At 40.1% G+C, this 26,219-nt stretch overlaps 1 protein-coding gene and 1 non-coding gene across 4 annotated transcripts in view; both read left to right on the top strand.

The window, feature by feature from the left end:
- DDX3X (DEAD-box helicase 3 X-linked) overlaps nt 1-22,583 on the top strand; it is a 28,390-nt gene extending 5,807 nt beyond the window's left edge. Inside the window, exons 4-17 of one of the 3 annotated variants that reach the window (XM_078063967.1) lie at nt 1,081-1,213; nt 2,154-2,312; nt 2,396-2,495; nt 2,918-3,053; nt 4,120-4,205; nt 4,723-4,821; nt 4,931-5,091; nt 5,485-5,629; nt 5,719-5,863; nt 6,077-6,258; nt 6,347-6,464; nt 6,714-6,867; nt 7,189-7,328; nt 22,389-22,583. In XM_078063967.1, coding sequence (XP_077920093.1) covers nt 1,081-1,213; nt 2,154-2,312; nt 2,396-2,495; nt 2,918-3,053; nt 4,120-4,205; nt 4,723-4,821; nt 4,931-5,091; nt 5,485-5,629; nt 5,719-5,863; nt 6,077-6,258; nt 6,347-6,464; nt 6,714-6,867; nt 7,189-7,328; nt 22,389-22,444 — 1,814 coding nt within the window. In that variant the 3' untranslated portion in view covers nt 22,445-22,583. Of the gene's footprint in view, nt 1-1,080; nt 1,214-2,153; nt 2,313-2,395; nt 2,496-2,917; nt 3,054-4,119; nt 4,206-4,722; nt 4,822-4,930; nt 5,092-5,484; nt 5,630-5,718; nt 5,864-6,076; nt 6,259-6,346; nt 6,465-6,713; nt 6,868-7,188; nt 7,329-7,537; nt 10,114-22,388 lie in introns of those variants that run through there. The other 2 variants (XM_078063966.1, XM_078063965.1) reach the window with 2 other exon arrangements.
- On the top strand, nt 18,941-19,013 carry TRNAK-CUU (transfer RNA lysine (anticodon CUU)). The gene has a single exon. It is a non-coding gene; the product is annotated as a tRNA-Lys (tRNA).
- Nucleotides 22,584-26,219: the final 3,636 nt, after the last annotated feature.

The following is a 26,219-nucleotide window of genomic DNA, read 5'->3' as shown; positions in this document are numbered from 1 at the left end:
CATGTGCAGTCTTTGTTAGCTGCACTGTCTCTGCAATACATGGGTATAAAATCCATGTTATAATTTCTTAACTATCGTATCGTTGTTCCTAGTTACTGCACATTTTGTCTTTATCGTCATGGGTTCTCTCATTCTTGAGAGTGTTCTAGCTGAAATTGGCCCCACGTATATTTAGTGCTTAGTGCTTTTCCCTCTTCATCCCAGTGACAGAGATCAAAGGGAAGAGGCAGTATAGAGGTTTTAGAACTGAAAGGTCTTAGAAATGTAATTCAATTCTTTATTGCTAGCTAAGGCTGTCAATCACCTGGCTGGCTAATAGTAGGGACATCAGGCGGAAGGAAAATTACTTGTAAACGATCTCTGTTTAATAAAGTGCTACTGAAACTTGTTTAAGCCCTCCACTGCTTGTTTTTAAACCCTCTTACCTGTTGGGCTAATTTATACCTTTCTCATTCCCTGTTATTGAATGTTTATAGTTGTACGTAAGAATCTGTCCACACTAACAGTGTTGCAGGGATGAGGATTTTTCTTTTTTCTAGGTATTCCTGATTCTTGTCTGACAGTATACATTTCATGTGAACAGAGCATTGTTCTACTTTTTACTTTTGAAACTGGAAAATACTCTTATTAAAAAGTAATCTGACCTTTAGGAATGTCTTAAACAGCACCTCTAAGAAACATTGAAATAATGGCAGCTGTTTCCTAGTAAACTAGGTTAACACCTATAAAATGAATGGACATTAAATTGTGGTCATATAACAATTGTTTTATAGGCAAAGCGATTGACCTTTTTAGAGGTGGTATTTTATTCATTTTAGAACACTTTTAGACTGTCAAATTGCTTGGCTTAGTGCACAGTATTTTCTAGTGGAGAGAGTTAAAAATATAAAAAATTTTGTGTTCCAGTTGTAAATCAGCTCTAAATCTTGGTTCTTTTCTAGTACCATGATAGGAATATTTCCATTGTCCTTCCAGTTCACACACATAAGATAAAGTTTTAGAAGGCTTCGAATTCAGAGACCTAGGTATTGTAAATTTCTAATTAATACAATAAAATGGGTTTGCTTTTTTTCATTGAAGGATTCTACGATAAAGACAGTTCAGGGTGGAGTTCTAGTAAGGATAAGGATGCGTACAGCAGTTTTGGATCTCGTAGTGATTCAAGAGGGAAGTCTAGTTTCTTTAGTGATCGTGGAAGTGGATCAAGGGGAAGGTAAGTGATTTTTATTGATCTTCTGGTCTTGTGCGTATGCAATTTAGGAATTGGTCTTTAATTTGTTAAGTACTCATTCTTGTCCTCTGACCATTAAGTATGTTTTTTTTCCCTTAATAGACCACCTGTTTGGATGTTAAGCATTATGTCTGTGTAATCCTATTTTCCTAGTTGTAAGAGGTCTTAACTAAATTGAACTTGTTACATAGAAATTGGATGAGAATAAGAATATGCCCCTGGGCATAGTGAAATCAGTTGCTTTTATATTTCTTCAGTTTTATTTATATGTAAAGGAGTAAGTTTATCTAGTGAGTGGCCTAATATGGTTGAGATTTTTTGTGGATATTCTATATGACAATTTTTAAACACCTTATATTTTTGATTACACAAGTGGTGAACTGACCTCATGCGCCTAATAGCTGTGGTTAGTCCTGTGTGTCCTGATTTTTCGCAAACAGGCCTAAAACTAAAAACATCTTAATTCAGGTAAGGATTATTTTCTACCTTTTATCCAAAGTCTGTCACACAGGTGAATTGATTGTCCTTTCAAGTGACATCCTAGTTATAACTGGGACAATTGATGTTTGGTGTGCTTTTTCTTTTCCTACCACTAAAATACATTTGGATGAGAAGTTTAAATAAAGGCGTAAGTTATGTGCTGATACCAAGTATTTAAGACTTGGTTCTTAATTTCAGCATGTATGAGGCCTGTGTAGGCTGTATAATACAGAAATCAAGAAGGATACATACTTAGCGTATGTGAATGACACAGTCTGATTAATTAAAAGGCCTTATTTGTCAAATAAGAGTAAGGAAAATTGACATCCTGGAAGTTAGCCATAATGAACAGTTCAACTTCTCTCCAGGTACAGTTCTAGAGTAGTACTAGGAATCTGATAGTGGTTAAATGATATTCTGATTAGTTGCTTATGCTGTTCAGGTTTGATGATCGTGGACGGAGTGACTATGATGGCATTGGCAGCCGTGGTGACAGAAGTGGTTTTGGCAAATTTGAACGTGGTGGAAATAGTCGCTGGTGTGACAAATCAGATGAAGATGATTGGTCAAAACCACTCCCACCAAGTGAACGCTTGGAACAGTAAGTTTTTGAAATGTATGTTAATTGTGATAAAGCCTTATCAGCTAGTATAACAAGTAAATGTACCAATCTTTTGATTTCAGGGAACTCTTTTCTGGAGGAAACACTGGGATTAACTTTGAGAAATATGACGACATTCCAGTTGAGGCAACAGGCAACAACTGTCCTCCACACATTGAAAGTGTAAGTATTTGTGCTTGAGCTTTTTAAGACAGAGGGAAGTGTAAACTTTTTCACAGCACATCAAAATGAGGCGGGCTTCTTAAAAGCAAATGCAGACTGTACCTACTTTAATAATTCTTTAGTTACATTAAAAACCTGCCTCATTGGTTTGTGGAAAGGGAAAGATTGAGTTCAGTGTCACCATTACTAATAGTTGGAAATAGAAAATGGGTCAAATATAGGAAGAACCCAGACTTCTCCAATGTATATTAAACCTGGGGGTTGATTTTTCTCAAAATATATTGTCGTTTCACATAAAGCAGCTGTATGGTACAAATCAGCTGTTAGGGGTTTTTCTCCCCCTTATTATTGTATTAGTGTAAAGCAAAAATGGCTCCAGATAGCATTTCTAGCTATTTAACCCTGTTGAATTTCTTTGACAGTTCAGTGATGTTGAGATGGGAGAAATTATTATGGGAAACATTGAGCTTACTCGTTATACTCGCCCAACTCCAGTGCAAAAGCATGCTATTCCTATTATCAAAGAGAAAAGAGACTTGATGGCTTGTGCTCAAACAGGTAAGTTTATTTGATAAAAGTAAAAAATTGTCAAGAATACCGTAATAGGGTTTGGTCTTGTAAAGCTAGTACCAAAAAAACCACACGGGGTATCTTAGTCTCACGGGGAAGCTTGAGTCCCAGATGTAGCCTCACCGGTATGCTTTGATACAGGTATGCAGTAGCTGGCTGCGGTCTCTTGTGTTGGACCTTTGGATTTTATCTTCTCTCTAGCGTTCTCATTAGGGCCTATAGAAAGTCCTCAGTCCGGTACTGCTGCAAGAGGGATAGATAGATTATTGTCCGTGCATTGGTGGGAAATGAGCACTGTAACATTATATCTGGAATAAGGGGGATAAGATTCGAATAGTCTGTGATCCATAGGAATGTGGCCAAGGGAAAGGTGCCTTCGTGGGAAAGGAGCACCTACCATCTTTTGGGAATGGGGATATTTCTTAGGTTGCCCGGGTCCTTTGGGTGAGGGGTGTTAGAAGGGATTGACACCAAGTTGAAGCCAGCCATTCGTGGCTACAGCTCTAAATTGAGTACAAGCTTTGCTATATTGGTGAGTTTGACTGATATGAAAGAGGGTGGCAGACCCCCCCCCATTAAAAATACATAATAATCATTTGGTATTTTTTCTTCCCTATGGGAGAGTGGGAATCTCATCCTTTGTACACCATCAATATCTACAGTACCTGCAAGGAAGTATTAGAACTTGAAATTGACCTCACTTTTGAGGCAAAATGGTTGTTCTCTTTACCCACACAAATGCAAAGAAGTGAATACTACATTGTTATTGATCAGAGTTTGGTATACTTTATAAGGGAACAAAATAAACCTTTTTTGTTTTATGGGCCACATGGTCTCCGTTGCCAATCTACTCATTTTGGCTGTTGTGGTCTGAAAGCACCTATAGACCTCATGGAAATTTTGCATGGCTGTATTCCAATAAAGCTTTATTTACAAAGATAAATAGGCTGGGTCTTCATTTGCTGACTCAGAAGTCACTTCTCGGTATTTTATATTTAAAAATAATAAGCAGGTTTTTCTGTGGTTGAATTAGAATATGCTTTCTCTTAAACAGGGTCTGGAAAAACTGCAGCGTTTCTCTTACCCATCTTGAGTCAGATTTATTCAGATGGTCCAGGCGAGGCTTTGAGGGCCATGAAGGTAAATACTTGTTAAATGGGACTTTATTTTAAAGTAAGCACTATGCCCGCTGTAGGTCTTGAACTCACCACCCCAAGATCAAGAGTTGCATGCTCTACAGACTGAGCCAGCCAGGTGCCCCTCAAGTGGGACATTGTTGTTATTTTTTTTTAAGATTTTAAGTATTTGAGAGACAGAGAGCTAGAGAGCACAAGCGGGGGAGAAGGAGAAGCAGGCTCATTGCCCAGCAGGGAGCCCGACACAGGGCTCGATCCCAGGACCCTGGGATCATGATCTGAGCCGAAGGCCGTTAACCGACTGAGTCAGCCAGGCACCCCAGTGGGAGATTATTGTAGAACTTTGTAGGTCGCTGTTGAGAGAACTTTCTAAATGAGAGTTCTTTATAAAGAACTTCCTACTTACTCCAAATTATTTAGTGAAAAAGTTTTCACGTAATCAATAAATTACAGAAGGGAATTACGTTGTAGTGGGTCTTTAAAAAAGGATGTTAAAGAGTTTAACTTAAATTATTTCTTAGGAAAATGGAAGGTATGGACGTCGCAAGCAATACCCAATCTCCTTGGTATTAGCACCAACTAGAGAATTGGCAGTACAGATCTACGAGGAAGCCAGGAAAGTAAGTATGCATTTCAGGGATTATTGGCTTTCCCATTGATTCTAATTAAATGTTTTATGACCATGTAAAAGTGTTGGCCTTGAAGTTGATAAACTTTCTTCGCTTACAGTTTTCATACCGATCTAGAGTTCGACCTTGCGTGGTTTATGGTGGTGCTGATATTGGTCAACAGATTCGAGACTTAGAGCGTGGATGCCACTTGTTAGTAGCTACTCCAGGACGTCTAGTGGATATGATGGAAAGAGGAAAGATTGGATTAGACTTTTGCAAGTATGTTAATTTTAAGTGCATGAGATGTAATAATTTTTAATTACTGGCCATTAGTTTTGCAGTAGTTATTAGCATTGTTGACATTTTTAAGTTTGAGAAGTGGCTTGTATAAGTACTTGTGCAGGAAGTTGGCTAATTGTAACTTTAATGTTGAAAAATCCAGGGACCTTTTTTAGTAGAGGCTGAGAATAACCAGACTGGGACAGAGTGAAAAGTAGTAAGAGCTAGTTTTGCTGTATGCTTGTGAATGATGGCAAAAATCCTGGGCTAGGTCTCATGTACGTGTGTCAGATCATGCAGTATGAGGAATTTAACTATCAAAATAATACTAGTTTTGATAACAGCTGTACTAAAACTGTCTTCTCAAATCTAAACTGATTATTTTTATGGCAGATACTTGGTGTTAGATGAAGCTGATCGGATGTTGGATATGGGTTTTGAACCTCAGATACGTAGAATAGTTGAAGAAGATACTATGCCTCCAAAGGGTGTCCGCCACACTATGATGTTTAGTGCTACTTTCCCTAAGGAAATACAGGTATTGTTTGATGCTGCAACTTTCACCACTTAGGAATTTGGTGATTTCAGTAGATAATAAACTTTTTTTCTTTTTTAAAATTCTTTCAGATGCTGGCTCGTGATTTCTTGGATGAGTATATCTTTTTAGCTGTAGGAAGAGTTGGCTCTACCTCTGAGAATATTACACAGAAAGTAGTTTGGGTGGAAGAGTCCGACAAACGGTCATTTTTGCTTGACCTTCTAAATGCAACAGGTAATAAATACATGCAACAGGTAAAATGACAATATTAGCATCACGCTGGTGACTTAGGTAATGAGAATCCATTTGGATCCCTTTTACTGCTTTTCCTCCCCATTCAGAACATTCGTTAAAAGTCTGTTATTTGCCTCTCTTTGCATGTTTACTAAATGTAAAGAGAACTAAGTCACTATTAGTGACAAAAACCTGGTAATTTTTCACAATCAGGCAAGGATTCACTGACCTTAGTGTTTGTGGAGACCAAAAAGGGTGCAGATTCTCTGGAAGATTTCTTGTACCATGAAGGATATGCTTGTACCAGTATCCATGGAGACCGATCTCAGAGAGATAGAGAAGAGGCCCTTCACCAGTTCCGCTCAGGAAAAAGCCCAATTCTAGTGGCTACAGCAGTATGTATAAGACCATTCTTACTTTCATGTTCAGCATGTTCAATTTTTGGCTTTAAGTGTGCCATATATAACAAAAATTATTTTTCAGGTAGCAGCAAGAGGACTGGATATTTCAAATGTGAAACATGTTATCAATTTTGACTTGCCAAGTGATATTGAAGAATATGTACATCGCATTGGCCGTACAGGACGTGTAGGGAACCTTGGTAAGTGTTCGGTTACTTGATGGTCTGGTGGTGGTTTTTCAGTGGGAGGCGTGCAGCCAAGAACTTCCCAGGATCTTAAATCTAAGAACTACTCTAAGGAATGCAGTTAAAATCTATCTCAGCAATACAAACAAGTGACTTGTCATCTCTTTTCTTGGTATTCTACTTAATATGCTGTGTAGGAAAGTAAGAATAACTCTCTGGTTTTGTGGAAGACCTTAATTTCTGTACTTTTTGGAACTGGTTTAGGCCTTGCCACCTCATTCTTTAACGAGAGGAATATAAATATTACCAAGGATTTGTTGGATCTTCTTGTTGAAGCAAAACAAGAAGTGCCCTCTTGGTTAGAAAACATGGCTTATGAACAACACTACAAGGGTAGCAGTCGTGGACGATCTAAGAGGTAAGGTGTACAGGTGGTGCATAAAGAGAAGGATGGGTGCCACGTCCACAGTTCACTTTTCCAGTATTTAGTTGAGCAGGCTTCGTATTTCTTAGGTTGCCCGGGTCCTTTGGGTGAGGGGTGTTAGAAGGGGTTGACACCGAGTTGAAGCCAGCCACTCGTGGCTACAGCCTTTGATCACTACTAGGGAAGAGAGGGCTGGATAGGGAAATGTTTTCATTGCAAAATCAGAAATTGACCATTGGGAAGTTTTAACAAGAATTGGGGTATTTGGTGGCATGTCATCGTCCCATGAACCCCCAACACACCCTGTCGTTGAAGTAGTAGATTCAGTGGAGGATTCGGCGCCCGAGACTATCGACAAAGCAGCGGTGCCAGCAGTTCCAGCTTCAGCAGCAGTCGCGCAAGCAGCAGCCGCAGTGGTGGCGGCGGCCACGGCAGCAGCAGGGCGTTTGGTGGAGGTAATGTGAATTTTTTAACCTGTCTTTTGGAAGGGCTGCTTTCTTCCTTGGAGTCCTCTTTTTCAAAGTGTCATTAAAAACAGTGGGGAAGTGCAGCCCTGTAGATTGCTTTTCGTAATTTGACATCAAAGTACTTTTAAAGAAGGGAAAGATTGTATTTAACGGTGGATGACTTAATTAATTTCTCTCTCTTTTAAATCTCTCATTAGGTGGCTATGGAGGCTTTTACAACAGTGATGGATATGGAGGAAATTATAACTCCCAGGGGGTTGACTGGTGGGGTAACTGAACCTGCTTTGCAGTAGGCCACCCTGCCAAACAAGCTAATATGGAAACCACATGTAACTTAGCCAGACTATACCTTGTGTAGCTTCAAGAACTCGCAGTACATTACCAGCTGTGATTCTCCACTGAAATTTTTTTTTTAAGGGAGCTCAAGGTCACATGAAGAATTGAAAGGAACAATCAGCAGCCCTGTTCAGAAGGTGGTTCGAAGACTTCATTGCTGTAGTTTGGATTAACTCCCCTCCCGCCAACCCCCATCCCAAACTGCATTTATAATTTTGTGACTGAGGATCATTTGTTTGTTAATGTACTGTGCCTTTAACTTTAGACAACTTTTTATTTTGATGTCCTGTTGGCTCAGTAATGCTCAAGATATCAATTGTTTTGACAAAATAAATTTACTGAACTTGGGCTAAAATCAAACCTTGGCACACAGGTGTGATACAACTTAACAGGAATCATCGATTCATCCATAAATATTATAAGGAAAAAACTTATGCGGTAGCCTGCATTAGGGCTTTTTGATACTTGCAGATTGGGGGAAAACAACAAACGTCTTGAAGCATATTAATGGAATTAGTTTCTAATGTGGCAAACTGTATTAAGTTAAAGTTCTGATTTGCTCACTCTATCCTGGATAGGTATTTAGAACCTGATAGTCTTTAAACAAGCCATTCCAGTCATGATGAGGTGATGTATGAATACATGCATACATTCAAAGCACTGTTTTCAAAGTTAATGCAAGTAAATACAGCAATTCCTCTTTCAATGTTTAGGCAGATCATTAACTATGAGCTAGCCAAATGTGGGCATATTATTACAGGGAAAGTTTAAAGGTCTGATAACTTGAAATAGGTTTTTAGGAGAATTCATCTACTTAGACTTTTTAAATGCCTGCCATAAATGAAATTGAAATGGTAGAATGGCTGACCACAGCAATGACCAGCCCTCCTCGGGGCCCTGGGTGATTTTTGGTCTAATAACGCATGCTAGTGTTGATGTTTTTTGGTCAAGAGGGTATGAACAGGAAGAATTAATGCAGCAGGCTTTATTTTAAATGCCGATTCACATTACTCTGTTCAAGCTGCGTTGAGATGTTAAACTGGCTTACTATAGACTTTGTAAAAATGGCTCCAGAAGAGTAACAAACTGAAATTTTTGAGATCACACAGGTTGGAAATATGTACATAACTGCACAAGGTGTCGATTCTGCTCTACAGTGCAGTTTTAGTCAGTTTTAGTTGCATAGGTTTCCATTGTATTTATAGTCTGTTTATGCTAAATCTGGCCAAAGATGAGCATTGTCCACCACTAAAATGCCTCTGCCACTTTGAATTCTGTGCTAATTTTGTGGCCAGAATGCGGTGATCAAAACGCTCAATCTTTTTACAGTGGCATAGGAAGACGGCAAAAATTTCCTAAAGTGCAATAGATTTTCAAGTGTATTGTGCCTTGTTCTAAAACTTTTATTAAGTAGGTGCACTTGACAGTATTGAGGTCATTTGTTATGGTGCTATTTCAATTAGTCTAGGTTTAGGCCCTTGTACATTTTGCCCATAACTTTTTACAAAGTACTTCTTTTATTGCACATTCAGAGAATTTTATATATATGTCTTGTGTGCGTGTCCTTAAACTTCCAATCTTATTTTGTCTCTTGGAGATTGTTGAACGCAGCTTGTCTAGGAAGGGGATGGGACTAGATTCTAAAATTTATTTGGGACCACGGGAATAATAGTTGGGAAGAAAAACTATTTGCACACGACAGATTTCTAGATACTTTTTGCTGCTAGTTTTATGTAATATTTATTGAACATTTTGACAAATATTTATTTTTGTAAGCCTAAAAGTGATTCTTTGAAAGTTTAAAGAAACTTGACCAAAAGACAGTACAAAAACACTGGCACTTGAATGTTGAATGTCACCGTATGCGTGAAATTATATATTTCGGGGTAGTGTGAGCTTTTAATGTTAAGTCATATTAAACTCTTAAGTCAAATTAAGCAGACCCGGCATTGGCAGTGTAGCCATAACTTTCTGATGTTAGTAAAAACAAAATTGGCGACTTGAAATTAAATCATGCCAAGGTTTTGATACACTTGTCTTAAGATATTAATGATACACTTCAAAAACACTGATAAGAAGTGTCCAGATTCTCAGATGTTTGTTGCGTGAGTTTTGTTTAGTTGTGTGTATTTTTTTTTTCAGTGAATGTCTGGCACATTGCAATCCTCAAACATGTGGTTATCTTTGTTGTATTGGCATATTCAGTGACTTGTACATTCAGCGGTAGCGTTTGAGCAAGTTTTATCAGCAAGCAATATTTTCAGTTAATAAGGTTTCAAAAATCATGTAAGAATGGATTTAAACTTGCTGAATGTAAAGATTGAACTTCAAGTCACTGTAGCTTTAGTAATTGCTTATTGTATTAGTTTAGATGCTAGCACTGCATGTGCTGTGCATATTCTGATTTTATTAAAATAAAAAGTTGAACTGCACAGTCTCCTTTGTTGTCAATTGTGGTTTATTATTATAGGTGAAAATAAAGTTGTGCTCTTGCCTGAAGAATTGTAAGGTGTAATTTTTTTGGTTTGCCGTCCAGTGCTAATTTGGAGATGCCTCTTGGAGACAGAATTACTCTGATAGATGTATTTGTAATAAAAGATGAAGTTGGCCCAAAAAAGTTGTTGGAATAGATGGGATTCAGGTCTTTAGTGATGTACAGTGTGTATTGCAAATTGGTTTGTACTTTGAGCAGCTTAATATGGGTGGGAATCTGTGTTTTGAAGCACTTGAAGGTCATTTGAACAGTGGAAGGCAAAAACCGAATGTACTAGTAATCCAAGTGATGGTGAACACTTAAGGATCAAGAATGTATTGGGGGAGGGAGCTCCTGGCTGGCTCAGTCGGTAGAACACGTGGTTCAGTCTCAGGGTCGGGAGTTCAAGCCCCATGTTGGTCATGGAGCCTACTTTTAAATGTATTTGGGGTCAGGGTGATGGAGGTGGCATGGGCACCCTTCCTCCCCCTTCAGTTTCTTTGCTGGCCTCCATTACTCCACTTTGCTGCAGGCTCCTACTACCAGTTAACAGACGGTCAGGATAAGACCCCTTCTAAGAAGTTAACATACGCAAGGACTGCTCTGTTTTGGGGGTCAAACATGAAGTGTTGGCAATCAGATACGATTTAACCTAAGGAAAGTACTTAATTCAGCTTGTTTCACTTGGAGTTCTCTGCAGTATGAGAACAGTTTTTTTTTTTGTTTTTGTTTTTAGCATTGTAAAATACTTGCTTCTGGATAGTTGACCATTTTGATCTCAGAGCAGCATGCCTAAATTTTTAGGGCAGAATTTTGAAGCATAATAAACCATACTGGTTTGGGAGGTGGGAAAGAGGAAGGGGAGCCTGAGTTTAGTCAAAAGTGGAAAAAGGTTATGTTAGGATGGCTAGATTGACAAGATCGTGGCCCAAGGTGACAGTGAAACTGGATTCTAAGAATGGTTCAAGGTCCTTTTTATGTAAATTAAGAGTGAACACAAGCCATCTGGGGGTACTGTCTAAATTCTTAATTATTTCTAGTCTAGCAGGGTTAAGATAATACAAGTTTACTTGCATACTATGTTAATTTTTGTAGTATAACTTTTGTAATTTAAATATGTTTAAATACAAAATACTAGTCATTCTCCCTCCCCCTCCTCCCCACTCCACCCACTGTTAATGTTTCCTGGGTTTGTTCTTAACCACCTCTTGGCTGAATTTCAACACCAGATAATTTTTTTCTACAATGACTTAGAGGGGCCATGTTTGAAAATGTTCAATGTCTTTGCTTAAAACAGTATGTTTCTTTTATCATGGGTGGCTGTTTCCCTTGCCTCTATGCTCCTAAGTGACCTGGTTGAATGGTCACAGGCTTGTTCTCTTTGAAGCTCAGTAACTAAGCTATCTGGGTGTTGACACTGGTCTTAGCTGCTTTCCCACTGGAATGCATAGGTTCCATTCACTGCATTTTAGGAATATCTCGGGTTTTTTTCTCTTCTCATTGAACACTATTCCCGATACGTTTAAACCTGTTTTGTTTCAGATCTTGTCCTCATTTCAGTTGATCTACTTTTCTGCATGTAGTCTGTTTCTCATGTGGTTTCCTCTATAATGGCTGTTCTCCATTTCTTTCCTCGTTTTCATTGTTGATGAGTTTTTCCTACCTATACCTGACTGGGTTGTCTTCAGGGTAATTCTGAAACAGGATTATTTTAACACAGGGCACTATGTTTAATTATAGTGTGGAAGAATATTTCATGACCTGCAAACATGTTTATTATGGGAGAAAACACCATAAAACAGATGAACACATCTACTGTAAGAGAAGCAGTCTCAAAACAGGTGTTAAATGTAGAATTATCATATGACTCTGCAATTTTACTCCTAGGAGAATTCTATCCAGGAGAAACGAAAACAAGCTTACAATTAGGTTTGCATGCAAATGTTCATAGCATTCACAATAACCAAAAAGTGGAAACCACCCAAATGCCAATCAGCTGGCGGATGGACAAACAAAATGTGTATACGTGGAATGGAATGCTGTTTGGCCTTAGAAAGGAGGAAGTACTGATGCTATCTCTATCCTCTAGGGACATGACCACATCTCTTAATTTCCTTTCCACTCTTCAAAGGATCATTAGGAGGGCCTGTTAGTACTGTGACACATGTCTGTACTCTGACTTAAGGTTTTCTGTGGATGTCTGTACGGTTTCAGTCCTGATTTTATTGTGTTAGCAGATCTAGTCATGGTTTATAATTTGAGGGTTCCTGTTTTCCTTGTTACACTGAAGATGACATTTTACTTTTTTTAAAAGTAGGTTCCACGCCCAAAGTGGGGCTTGAACTCAACGACACTGAGATCAAGTGTGGCGCCCTGACATTTTACTTTTTTAAGAGCTAAGTGGAGTAAAAATGCCTTTCCCATCTTTGGAAGAAAGAGGAAATCCTCGTTCTTCCTTTTCCACTCTTAATTCTATACCACACTGACCTAGATTTTCAACAGCCCATCTCATTTACCTGACATCATTTACCTGACACCTGAGTGTATTGTTTAGTTGGTTAGTTGGTTGCAGAATGGTCTCTGAACCTCCACTTCTGACCCAGTCACCTGATAGGATCCTAGTGGGTTATCTAGTAGACATCTGGATGGCCAAGGTTGATTTAGGGATCATTCAAAAACTGATTTGGGGTCTGCTGAGTGTTGGGGAATGTAGTGATGACTTCAAATGTAGTCCTTGTCCTCTTGGAACCTAGTTTTTCTTTTGTGATTCCCCAACTTGATGTTGCAACCGGAGAATCTGGGAAATGATTCTATGGCAACTCCTAATAGAATCCATCCCTGGAGTTCACTCAGGAATCTCTTGCTTTTTGCTTTTGTATGTAATTTCCCCAGGCAATTCTGATGCAGCAAACTTAGGTATGGAATCTGCTGTTCTCTACCCTTTATCATCTGTTCCAAAACTTCCAATTACCATGATCATGTTTCAGGTACTTCATTGCAGAATCATCTCTATATTCCAAATTACAATAGATACTGCAACCAAATTAATGGCACTTCATTAAGTTGGTCCAATGGTGTGGCACCAGTCTACCTTGGCAGCTTTTAACTTCTTCCCCATACCTTATACTGTAGCTGAATATGATGCTATTGTGAAGACATATCCTCCACTCTGCCAGAGTTTTTGTTCGCCCTGTTCCTTCTGACTAGAACTGGAGCTGAATTAATATTTAATTTTATATATTGTACTCAGAATATTAAGCCGCCATTTACAATTAGTGATGTAGAGAAAATGGCTCTAATGGGTTGAGGAAGTAGTAGGTTTAAACTTGGACTGTGCAGAATGAGCTCAACTCTTTGGAGAATATGTAGAAAACTAGAAGGAAATCTGCAAAAATAGTGACAATTCTTGCTTCTGGTTGAAGCAGAAAGATTTTCTGCTGCTTCATACTTTTCCTGTACTGAACGAGTTTTATACAATTATATCTTCAATAAAACTTGTTTATTTTTTTAGTCTGAAATGATAAATTCACAGGAAGTTGTGAAGTGTAGTACAAAGATCATGTGTACCTTTCACACGGTTTCCCCTGTTGGTAAAATCTGGCATAACTAATACATCAAAACCAGGAATTTGACATTGGTACAATCCACAGACCTCCTTCAGATTTCACCAGTTTTTATGTGTACCTGTGTGTGTGTGTGTAGTTCTATGCAGTTTTATCACATGTTGATTCATATAACCACCTCCACAGAACTGTTCCACCACCAAGGTCTCCCTAGTGCTACCTCTTTATAGTCACACCTGCCTCCCTTCTTGCTTCCCCACCCTGCCACCCCTGGCAACCGCTTATCTGTTTTCCATCTCTAAAATGTCATTTCAGAATTGTTAACATAAATGGAATTGTGCAGTATGTGACCTTTTGAGATTGGCTTTTTGTCACTCAGCATAATGTCCTTGAGAGCCATTCAAGTTGTTGCAAATAGTTGGTTTCTTTATTGCTGACTGGTATGGATGTTCCATAGTTTGTTTATTCAGCTGGTGAAGGATATTTGGCTTGTTGCCAGTTTTTGACTATTACTAATCAAGGTTGCTACGAACATTGAACATTCGTGTACAGATTTTTGTGTGGACATGAATTTTTGTTTTTCTGGCAGAAATGCAATTGGTGGATCATATGGTGAGTGTATTGTTTAGTTTAAGAACCTGCCAAACCATTTTCCAGGATGGCTGTACCATTTTGCATTCCCACCAGCAATGCACAAGAGATCCAGTTTCTCTGCATCCTCACCAGCATTTGGTATTGGCATATTTTACTTTGGCTGTTCTAATTGGTGCGAGGTGGTGTCTCCTTGTGGTCTTAATTTGCATTTCCCTAATGGCTAGTGATGTTGAACATCTTTTCATGTGCTTGTTTGCCATCTTTATATTCTCTTTGGTAAAATATATGTTTGTGTCTTTTGCCCATTTTAAAATAATTGTTTTTCACTGCTGAGGTTTTTAAAAAATTACTGAAGTATAGTTGACATATGATGTTACGTTAGTTTCAGAGATTTGACAATTCTGTACGTGACATGGTGCTCACCATGGTAAGTGTAGCTACCATTGTCACCAAAGTTATTGCAACATTATTGACTATATTCCCTATGCTGTACTTTTCATCCCCATGATTTATTTCATAGCTGTAAGTTTGCACCTCTTAATCCCCATCACCTATTGCCTCCATCCCCCCAACTCCCTCCCCTCTGGAAACCACCAGTTTGTTCTCCGTATGTGTAAGTCTGTTTCTGTTTGTTCATTTATTTTGTACTGTTGAGTTTTGAGAGTTCTCTATATATTCTAGGTACCAGTCCTTTGTCAGATGTATGACTTAACAAATATCTTTTCCCAGTCTATAGCTTGTCTATCTTTTTATTATTATTTTAATTCCAGTGTAGTTAACATACAGTGTTCTATTAGTTTCAGGTGTACAATAGGGTGATTCAACAATTCCAGTGCTCAACAAGATAAGTGTGTTCTTAGGGCGCCTGGCTGGCTCAGTAAGAAGAGCATGTGACTCTTAATCTCAGGGTTGTGAGTTTGAGCTTCATGTTGGGTGTAGAGATTACTTAAATAAAAAAAAGATAAGTGTACTCTTAATCCCTATCACCTATTTCACCCATCCCCCTACCCACCTCCTCTCTGGCAATCCTCTGTTCTCCATAGTTAAGAGTCTGTTATTTGAGGGGCGCCTGGGTGGCTTAGCCAGTTGGGCATCTGACTCTTGATCTCAGCTCAGATCTTGATCTCAGGGTCTTGATCTCAGGCCCATGGTGGGCTCCATGCTAGGTGTGGAGCCTACTTAAAAAAAAAAAGTCTGTTATTTGGTTTGTCTCTCTTCTTTTTTTCCTTTGTTTATTTGTTTTGCTTTTTAAATTTCACATATGAGTGAAATGATATGGTATTTGTCTTTCTCTGACTGGCTTATTTCAGTTAGCATTATGCTCTCTAGATCATCCACATTGTTGCAAATGGCAAGATTTCATTCTTTTTTATGATTGAATAATATCCCGTTGTATATATATATACATACCACATCATCTTTATCCACTCATCCATCAGTGGACACGTAGGCTGCTAATTTTTCTTAACAGGGTCTTTTGCAATCATTTTTAGTTTTTTAAAAACATTTTCAATTTTGATGCAGGCCAATTATCCATATTTCCTTTTGTGGATGGTGCTTTTGGTGTCATGTCTAAGAACACTTCACCTAGCCCTAGGTCCTAAAGATTTTCTATTTTTTCTAATTTATAATTTTACATTTAAATCTATGATCCATTTTGAATCCATTTTTAAGGTGTGAGGTTTAGGTTAAGGTTGACCTTTTGTTTATTTTTTTATTTTTTAAAGATTTTATTTATTCATTTGAGACAGAGAGATACAGAGAGAGAGCGAGAGCATGAGCAGGGGAGAGGCAGAGGGTGAGGGAGAAGCAGGCTCCCCACCAAGCCAGGAGCCAGACGCGGGGCTTGATCCCAGGACCCTGGGATCATGACCTGAGCCGAAGGCAGATACCATCTGAGCCACCCAGACGCCCCAAGGTTGACCTTTTAATCTATGGATGTTCAATGGCTGTAGCACTATTTGTTGAAAAGACTCTCCTTCCTCTGTTGAAATGCCTTTGCAACTTTTTTTTTTTTTTTTTTTTTTTAAAGATTTTATTTATTTATTTGAGAGAGAGAGAATGAGAGAGAGCACATGAGAGGGCGGAGGGTCAGAGGGAGAAGCAGGCTCCCTGCCGAGCAGGGAGCCCGATGCGGGACTCGATCCAGGGACTCCAGGATCATGACCTGAGCCGAAGGCAGTTGCTTAACCAACTGAGCCACCCAGGCGCCCATTGCAACTTTGTCAAGACTCAGTTGACCATCCTTGTGTGGGTCTATATTGGGTTCTCTTCTGTTTCATTGATCTATGTGTCTGTCCCTCCACCGACACCACACTGTTTCCATTACTTCTAGCTATATAGTAAGAATGAAAACTGGGTAGAGTGATTCTTCCCACTTCATTCTTTTTCAAATTTGTTTTAGTTATTCTAGTTCCTTTGTCTTTTCACATAAATTTTAGAATAAGTTTTTTTTTTTTTTTTAAGTAATCTCTATGCCCAGCGTGGGGCTTGAACTCATGACCCCGAGATCAAGAGTCTCATGCTCTACTGATTGAGCCAGCCAGGCGCCCCTAGAATAAGCTTTTCCTTACAAAAAAATCTTGCTGGGATTTTGATAGTAATTGTGCTGAAGCTATAGATCAATTTGGAGGAGAATTGACATCTTTATTATGTTGAGTCTAAAATATATTTTTAAGCTGTGAACTCAGAATATCCAGCCAACAGGAAAAATCATCTGCTACTTCCTATCTGGAGCACCCCTATTTATTCATCCTAGGATCATGCTCCTTGTTTGGAGCATGTCCATGGAGCAGGTGTCTCCATGAAATGCCACATTTTGTGAAGGAAGTTCACGTAGGAATATATATATGAAGGAGTCCAGCTGGGTCTCATGGCAGCCTAGATATTTCAGAGCAACGCTCCTGCTGAAGGCAACCATAAAAACACACGTAAATTTAATGCAGGCATTCCCCTTCTGATCCAGTAAGCACCTTCCGGAAGGGTTCCTGTTAGGAAGAGACAGAGGCTTCCCGAAAATCAAGTCAGTAACTGCCTGTGCAGAAAATGCAATATTCAGTTCATCTCAAACTTGTAAGTTGTACCTTTTCGGTTTCATCTTCTTGAAACTCATCATTGGGAGAGTACTTGGGAGTCTTACTTGAATATTAATTCTCAGCATGCACTGAACTTAATGACCATAATGTCCCAGAATTTTAATTACAAAGTTTTAATGTCTGTTTTCATCAGGGAACTGTGTCCTTGGTTTGTACTGTGGTGACTTCCTGTAGAAGGTTCTTTAATTGGCATACACTTAGGCAAAGCCGCCTTTTCCACAAGGGGCACGGAAGCTTCCGTGTGCAGTTTGCGAGTCTGTTTATTCCGTGGATTTCTAAGAGATCTACGATGTGAACAGTATTCCTTGTAATAGGACCTGTGGGATGATTTATTTGGGGTGTCAGTGTCACGGATAGGCTTTGTTTCTAAGGACATATTTTCACTTGGGCCCACTCCTAGGAATGAGGTCTGGGGCATTTATTAACCATACCCCCGGTTGAATCTCAGCCTACTCATTTCTCTCTTCTGACTTCTTTCATTTTCTTGCACGGACATCTGAAACTTGCCTCTACATTTTGGAGAGAGATAAGGTATAAATATACAAAGTGAAACTTAATGCTATTAAGTCTGTTGTTTTGGTGTGTAACCACAGGAAGGAATATCTGGAGATGGGAATTCAGCTTTAACAATGATAATAAAAAAAAAAAGACGGTGTGCAATTCAATTTTGACAGCACAGCAACCTGGGTAATCCTATTTATTTCCTGCTTTGGAGTTGGGTGGGATACAACTCCAGAGGTTTTATCTAATTCTATAGGGCAGTAGGGTTTATATTCCTGTCTGTGGCTTTCCAAAAACTAGCTTAACAACACTGGATGGCCCCTATGATTGTGTTCTCTACTGGGAGAGAGCCAACAACTAATGAGATTTGTTGTGACTGGTAGGGTCAATAGGTGGACACAGCTATAGGTTTACATGTTTTCGTGATCAAGTAGCCAAAGCAAAGGTGTTTCTTTAGAGGCATTTAGTACCAGAAGATCAGGACGTATTTGCTAACAGCTCTGTGGAAAACCCTAAGTAAAGAGAGGAACCGGCATCACCCCTGGCCAGATTCATACTTGGTGTTCTCTTAGATGCTTTCCATTACCTCCTCGTGGAGGGAGTATGGCGTGCTCTTGTTTAAGGCCTGACCGTCCAGCTGTGCCTTTCTCAACCACTTAGCACTGTGGTGGCATCTCACCTATGAATGTAATGGATCATCTGTATTTCCCTCTCTTCTGGATCATTCCCTTAATGTCACCCATCTCAAAGCCCCGGCTTCATCTCATGTCTCTCTCTCCAGCTTGCACTTCCACCCATGTCCATCGCTTTCGATACCATGTCTTTTAATATTTGACCTAGAGAATACATTGACTTATTTGCAGAATCACACGATATGTGAAGTTATACAGTGAAGTCTTATTCCCACCTTGCCCCCATCCCAACCAGTAACCACATATTACTTACTTGTCTATACTTCTAGAGTGTCTTTATGCAAAGGGAAGCATCTATGAATATATATTCTCCTCGTTTTACATGAACAATAGCATACTACAGGGCGCCTGGCTGGCTCAGTCGGTAGAGCGTGTGACTCTTGATCTCAGGGTCGTGAGTTCAAGCCCCATGTTGGGCATAGAGTTTGCTTAGAAAAAAAATAGCACACTATATTGTTCCATACCTTTTTTCTAAACAATATATAATGGAAAATTTTGCATGTCAATACATAGAGTCCATTCTTTTTTACAGTTGTGTACTCAAAATATGCTTATTGTGTGGCTATACCATAATTAAGCAGCTATCCTATTGATGGGTTGTTTTCTATCATTTCCTATTTCTAGTAATACTGCAATGAATGATTAACTTCGTACACATGAGTATATTCATTGAAATTTGGGTACATATGGTCAAGTTCCCCACAGGAGTTGTATCAATTTGCACTGCCACCAGCAAGGTACAAGAGTGCTTCTTGGGGCGCCTGGGTGGCTCAGTTGGTTAAGCGGCTGCCTTCAGCTCAGGTCATGATCGCAGGGTCCTGGGATCGAGCCCCGCATCGGGCTCCCTGCTCAGAGGGAAGCCTGCTTCTCCCTCTCCCTCTGTCTGCCGCTCTGCCTACTTATGCTCTCTCTCTATCTCTGTTAAATAAATAAATAAATATATCTTTAAAAAAAAAAAAAGAATGCTTCTTTTTCCATAGTTTTGTCTATGAGTGTGTTGGCAAACTTGTATTTTGGCTAATGTAATTGATCCTGTTTTGTTTTTTTTTTTAACCTGGATAGTTTTAATTTATAGTTCTCTTCTGAGTGAGCTCAAACAACTTCCCATTATTTAAGAGGCTATTTGTATTTCTTTTTCTGTTATCTATTCCCAGTGATCTTTGGCCGATTTTTCTTTTGTGTTATTGATCTATTTCTTGTGTTTGATTTGTAGGCGCTCCTCTATATTAGGAAGATTAGGTCTTTGTTATAGTTGTAGCCAAATTGTTTTTGTTTTTGTTTTGGGGTTTTTGGTTTTTTTTTTACATTTGGCCATTTGTGTTTTCACATTGCTTATGGTGTTTTGGTTTTTGACAATACAGAGGGTTTTTAAAAATTGTTTTTTATTAGCTAATCTCTATGCCCAATGTGGGGGTCGAACTCAAAATCCCAAGATCAAGAGTCGCATGCTCCACTGACGGAGTCAGCCAGGCGCCCCTTGCTTATTTCTTAAAAACAACATTTACAGTCCGTTTGTCTAGCTTTAAAAATTTGTCAGGTGGTTTTGGAATGGTGTTGATTTACAAAGTAACTTAGGGATAATTGACATTTATGATGACTCTGTTCAGGTTGTCTTTTTGTAACTTCAGTAATGTTTTTAAAGTTTTCGTTGTATAATTTTTGCACATTTCATGTGAAGTTTATTCCTATGTATTTTATGTTATTTGTTGCTATTATAAATGAGCAATCTTCTTCCATTATATTTTCTAGCTGGTAATTATATATAGGAAAGCTGTTGATTTCTGCATATCTTATTTTCTGCTACCTTACTGAATTCTTATATTGTTTATAGTAATTTCTCAGTTGAGTCTCCTGGTTTTTCCAGGTATACATGTACAAATAATAATAGTTTTACTTCCTCCTTTCCAATTATTAGACCTCGAATTGGGGGAGGGCAGCACCAGCCAGGTTATGTTTCTTTCTTTTCTTTTTTTTCATTGCAGAAATGGTACTATTGATGAAAGATAAACTATATTATATACTATATAAAAGATACACTATGTTAAAGATATAAAAGATGAACTATATTAAAGATATAAAGATATACTGAAATCACTCAAATAATACATAAAGTAATTTTACCTGTTCCTTAAATCTACACTATTAGACCTCTAATCCGTTTTTCTTGTCCAGTTGCCTCAGTTACAATGAGAATTGTGAATTCTTCCGGTGTTTGCCATTAAGCATGATGCTAGAATATTATTACCTAAGGGTATCAGTCTGTTCATATTCTGAATTTTTATCAAGAATGGGTGTCGAGCTTGTCACATGCCTTTTCAGCCTCTGCAGAAATGATTATATGTATTTTTCTCCCTAGATTTATTAATATACTTAATATATTAATGTACTTAAATATACTCCTTAGATTAATTAATCCCCCTAGATTTATTAATATTAATATATTTTATTATATTAATATAATTAATAATATAGCAATGTATTAATATCAATATACTTAAATTTATATTAAAATACAAATTTATAAATATACATAAATTTTAATAGGCTTTATAATATTCAAATAATGGGGTACTCTCCACCATCTGAACTAAAGAACAGGTGATGGAAAACAGTAGCTACTTGTACCTTCTCCTTCCCTTTCCCTGACCTCTCCTGGGTCCTTTCCCCATTTCATTAAATGGCTAGATCATTCACCTACTCACTCAGGTCAAAGGCTTAGAAGTCATTCCTTTTTTTCTCTTTCTCTCATACCCTTCATCAACAAATTTCAGACGTTCTACTTCCAAACCTGGTCACTTCACCATCCCCGCTGCTTAAGTCCAAGTTAACTTCGTTTCTTTCTTGAACTACTTTAACAGTCTCCTCAACTGGCCTCCCTGCCTCCATTATGCCTTATAAGACTACCTGACTTGATTCCTCCCCGCATCCACTGTGTCCTTCTCATACCAGCCTCCTTTCCCTCCCTTAATTGTGCCAAGTTCCTCCTTTCTGCTAGAACTTCCTTTCTTCTCACGGCGGTCTCCTGCTCATTCAGGTCTCGACCCAAATGTCACCTCTTCAGAGAGGCCCTCCCCGACGTTCTTAGCTAACTGCTCTAATTATAAAGTACCAAGGAAGCCCTTAAGGAAAGATGTGCAGCTTCTGACAGGGCCCTGAGCCAGTCTCTTGCCTAAAAAAGGTGGAGCAAGAGCTGCTGAGGCATGGAATCATACGATTCCATGGATTTGATGGACAGATCACCGATAGTAAACTGTCACGACTGACACAAAAAATTATGCCCTGCCCCTCCCTCCCAATCCTTCCACTTGTCTGCCAGGGTAGGAAGCTCAGAGCCGCCCCGATGTTTCATTGTAACATCTCTCGTACCGTCACCTAAGGTTGGCTCGTTGTTTCTGAACATGGCTCTTGTCTGCTGTTCCTTCCCTTCCTGCTGCCTTCAGCCTGGGCCCTGGACATAGCTCCCTCTCTGTCTTTATTCTCTCCCTGTCTGTGACAGATAACTCCTTTCTGGTCTCCCTTCCGAACAGAACTCCAATTTGGTTCAGGATGGACATGCCTCTCTAAGAGTTCTAGGCTTCTCAGCCCCCCCTTCCTCTAGGGTAGTCTTGTCTTCCAATTCTGGTCAATGAGATGTAGGTAGAAGTCCCTGGGATGGGTTGGTGTCCCTTCCCAAGCAAAACCCCTGGGATGGACGGGTGTCCCTTCCCAAGCAAAACCCCTGGGACGGACAGGTGTCCCTTCCCAAGCAAAACCTTGTAAGAAAACTTTTGGATCTGCTATTTTTTCTCTCCTAGAACTTGGAGCCTCGCACCCAGAGGGGCAGGAACTTCTCTGTGACCAGAAAGACTAAAACCATATGCTGACCATAGTGGAGTAGAAAGATGAGCAAACCTACATCATGGATGGCCCAGTGAAACCAGTACCCCAGCCTGAGCTGTCTTCCCCTGTGCCTCTCCTACCATAAGAAAAATAAACCCCTGTGCATCTCACTTTCTTTCCTTTGGGCTGTTTATTCTTATAATCTTTGGCAGGTTGAATTTTTTTCTAAATAAAATATTGGGAAGCAAACGAACCCACAAAGCTAGTGGGAAAGGGCAGCTCCAATCTGTCATGATACATAAATATTTTTACATATATTTTCCATCATATGAGATATTATCTGCATGACTGCTTGGCAAATACGAAATTTCTTGTTTTACAACTCCTAACTGTATATTTTATTTTATTTTAATTTTTTAAAAAGATTTTATTTATTTATTTGACAGAGACACAGAGAGAGAGGGAACACAAGCAGGGGGAGTGGGAGAGGGAGAAGCAGGCTTCCTGCTGAGCAGGGAGCCCAATGCAGGGCTCGATCCCAGGACCCTGGGACCATGACCTGAGCCGAAGGCAGATGTCCAACGACTGAGCCACCCTGTATATTTTATTTTTACTGTTAAAAAGCAGAACACACACACACACACACACTCAGGAATATGGAGAGCATTGGGCTGTGGGGACACCGTGTTGTCATAGTGTCACTATGCTGGAAGTGAGCCCACCACACAGAAGCACCGAGAACCAGTGACTCACTAGTAACTACCACCGCTCTTGATTTTCAGTTTTCTTGGTGAGCTGAGTTCTTGTGAGCACCTGACACTGAGGAATTGTGGGAGTTTTTTTCTGTAGATGTGATAATGGTAGTGCAATTACTTTTTTGTGAGAGGGATTCTGACCTTTCAGAGATACATATTTACCAATCAAAGGAAGTGATGTCTGGCATCTGCTTCCGAATCATCGAGGGGCAGAAGTGGGTCAGGGTACAGACGAAATGAGATTGTCCAATCAGTTGACAGTTGTTGAAGTTGGATGGTGGGTAAATCTTTTAAAAAATATTCCCTGAGGATAGATGCCCAGGATTGGGTTAGGGGTCAGAGGATGGGCTCATTTATGACTTTTTTTTTTTTTAATTTTATTTATCTGACACAGAGAGAGAGAGAGCACAAGCAGGGGGAGTGGCAGGCAGAGGGAGAGGGAGAAGCAGGTTTCCCGCCGAGCAGGGAGCCCGATGTGGGTTCGATCCCAGGACCCTGGGTTCATGACCCGAGCCGAAGGCAGATGCTTAACTGACTGAGCCACCCAGGCGCCCCTTAAATATTGGTTTTGCTTGGTTTTGAGCTTTCTTTGCTCTGTAATATTCCATTTCATGAATAGCACAATGTACTGGATCCATTCTCTCATTGCTGGACATTTAGGCCATTTTCTAGTATTTTGCTCTTGAGAACAATTGCAGAGTGAGCTTTGGGGTTCTAGAATTTTCGAAAAAACAAAAGTAGAGAAGGAGTGGTATGATGAATCCCCATGGAGCCACAAGCAGCTTCAACTATTATCAACACTGCAATGCAAGTGTTTTTAATGCAACATTAGAATCTCTGGGGGCACCTTTGCTAAGCATATGGGTTCTAGCTCAATCCCCGGAGATCCCACATCGCATTTAGTTATGTCACTACTCGCCAAACTATGGACCTAATCCCAATGTCACCAGTGTTTTCACAAATGTTCTTGATCTGTTTCAGGATCCAACCTGCGATTCCACATTGCATGTGGCTATTAATGTCTCCTGGTGTTTTCCAGTCTCTGACACCTCTTCTTTTTTATTTTTAAGATTTTATTTATTTTTCAGAGAAAGAGAACACAAGCAGGGGGAGCAGCAGAGGCAGAGGGAGAAGCAGGCTCCCCGCTGAACAGGGGGCCCAATGCGGGGACTCGATCCCAGGACCCCGGGATCATGACCTGAGCTGAAGGCAGATGCTTCACCGACTGAGCCACCCAGGCATCCCATCTCTGACACTTCTTCAGTCTTGTCTTTTTTCCACATTCGTGAAATGTCCCGGTCATGTACTTTGTGGGGTGTCCCTTGATTTGGGTTTGTCTGATGTTTTCTCCTGATTAGATTGAGGTTATGCATTTGGGGCAAGAATACCATGGAAATGATGTCGTGCCCCTCTTATCTCATCACGGGGTTATGGATGCCAATGTGTCTTATTCCTGGCAATGTTACCACTGATCATTGGTTAAGATGGTTTCTGCTGTGTTTCTCCACTGTAAAATTACTGTGCTCTCATTGTTATTTTTTTAAAAGATTTTATTTATTTATTTGAGAGAGAGAGACCGAGCATGAGCAATGGGGAGGAGGCAGAGGGAGAGGGAGAAGCAGACTCCCCACTGAGCAGGGAGCCCAATGCGGGGCTCGATCCTGGGACCCTGAGATCATGACCTGAGCCGAAGGCAGACGCTTAACCCACTGAGCCACACAGGCGCCCTGCCATTGTTATTTTTTTTAAAGATTTTATTGTTGAGTAATTTCTACACCCAACGTAGGGCTCGAACTCAACAACTCCGAGATCAAGAGTTGCTCGCTCCTCCGACTGGGCCAGCCACCCCCACCCCCGACCCTGCCTCCCTGTTGTTATTAATAAATATCTTAGAGAAGACACCTTGAGACTATGCATCTATCCTGTTTTTCTTCAATCTTTTGCCCACTGATTTTAGCATCCATCAGTACATCTTGCCTGTGACAGTTACTATTGTGTTGTTTATATTTCTCTCATTCCTTCTACATTTATTAATTGGAATTCTTCTGTAAGAAAGAGCTGTCCCGGGGCTCCTGGGTGGCTCATTCGGTTAAGCGTCTGCCTTCGGCTCAGGTCATGATCTCAGGGTCCTGGGATCGAGCCCCGCGTCGGGCTCCCTGCTCAGTGGGGAGTCTGCTTCTCCCTCTCCCTCTGCCTCTCTCGCCGACTTGTACTCTCTCTCTCTCTCTCAAATAAGTAAATAAAATCTTAAAAAAACAAAAAAAACAAAGAATGGATTTGGGGGCAAATGGAGCATGACCTTCACAAGCTAACACTTCCTCCAAGAATCCTTTCCCGACCCCACGTCTGGCTAGGTGCCCCCAGCCTCCTGCCAGAGCACTGTTATGCCGTATTGCTTGTTCCCTTGTGGGTTTCTCTCCTAAAGAGTCAGCCCCATGAGAAGAGGGGCTGCATCTCATTCACCTTGTTACTTCTGCTCAGGGATGGCCCACCCACAGGAAGTGCTCAATATGTATTGTGAGAAGAGATGAGATCAGGGCGATGTGGGCCAGAGAGCTGGAATAGTCACAGGGACTGTCTATTCCTGAATCTGGCCACCCTCCAGCCCTTCAGGGGCTGAGCACACCATGCAGTCTTCACACCTCTGTGCCTTTTATATGCTGTCCCCTCTCCTTGGAATACCAACTGTGACAAGTGGTAAGTGAAATTAGATAGGCAAAATGTCGATAATTGTTGAAACTGAGCAATGAGAATATAGGGGCTTAGTACACTGGTCTCTCTATAGTTCTGTATGCTTGAGAATTCCCAGAAAAATAGGGTTTCAGAACAGTATTTCTGGGGCACACGCTGTGTGCCAGACCCTTTGCTCACAGATCCTGGGGACACAGTGGTGAAGCAGCCAGACAGATGATACAAATAGGAAGAGACAGCCCCTCCTCCCACTGGAAAACTCCCCACTGTCCCTTGCCCTATCCCGGCCAGGCTTAGGAGGTCTGTCCCTGAAGCATCCCATCTGTCTCCTCCAGGACTCCAACCCAGCACAGAATGGAC

The sequence above is a fragment of the Halichoerus grypus genome, chromosome X, assembly GCF_964656455.1.
Source record: "Halichoerus grypus chromosome X, mHalGry1.hap1.1, whole genome shotgun sequence".
Lineage (NCBI taxonomy): Eukaryota > Metazoa > Chordata > Mammalia > Carnivora > Phocidae > Halichoerus > Halichoerus grypus.
The sequence above is the reverse complement of the archived record's forward strand: the minus strand, read 5'-3'. Positions and strand labels throughout refer to the sequence as shown.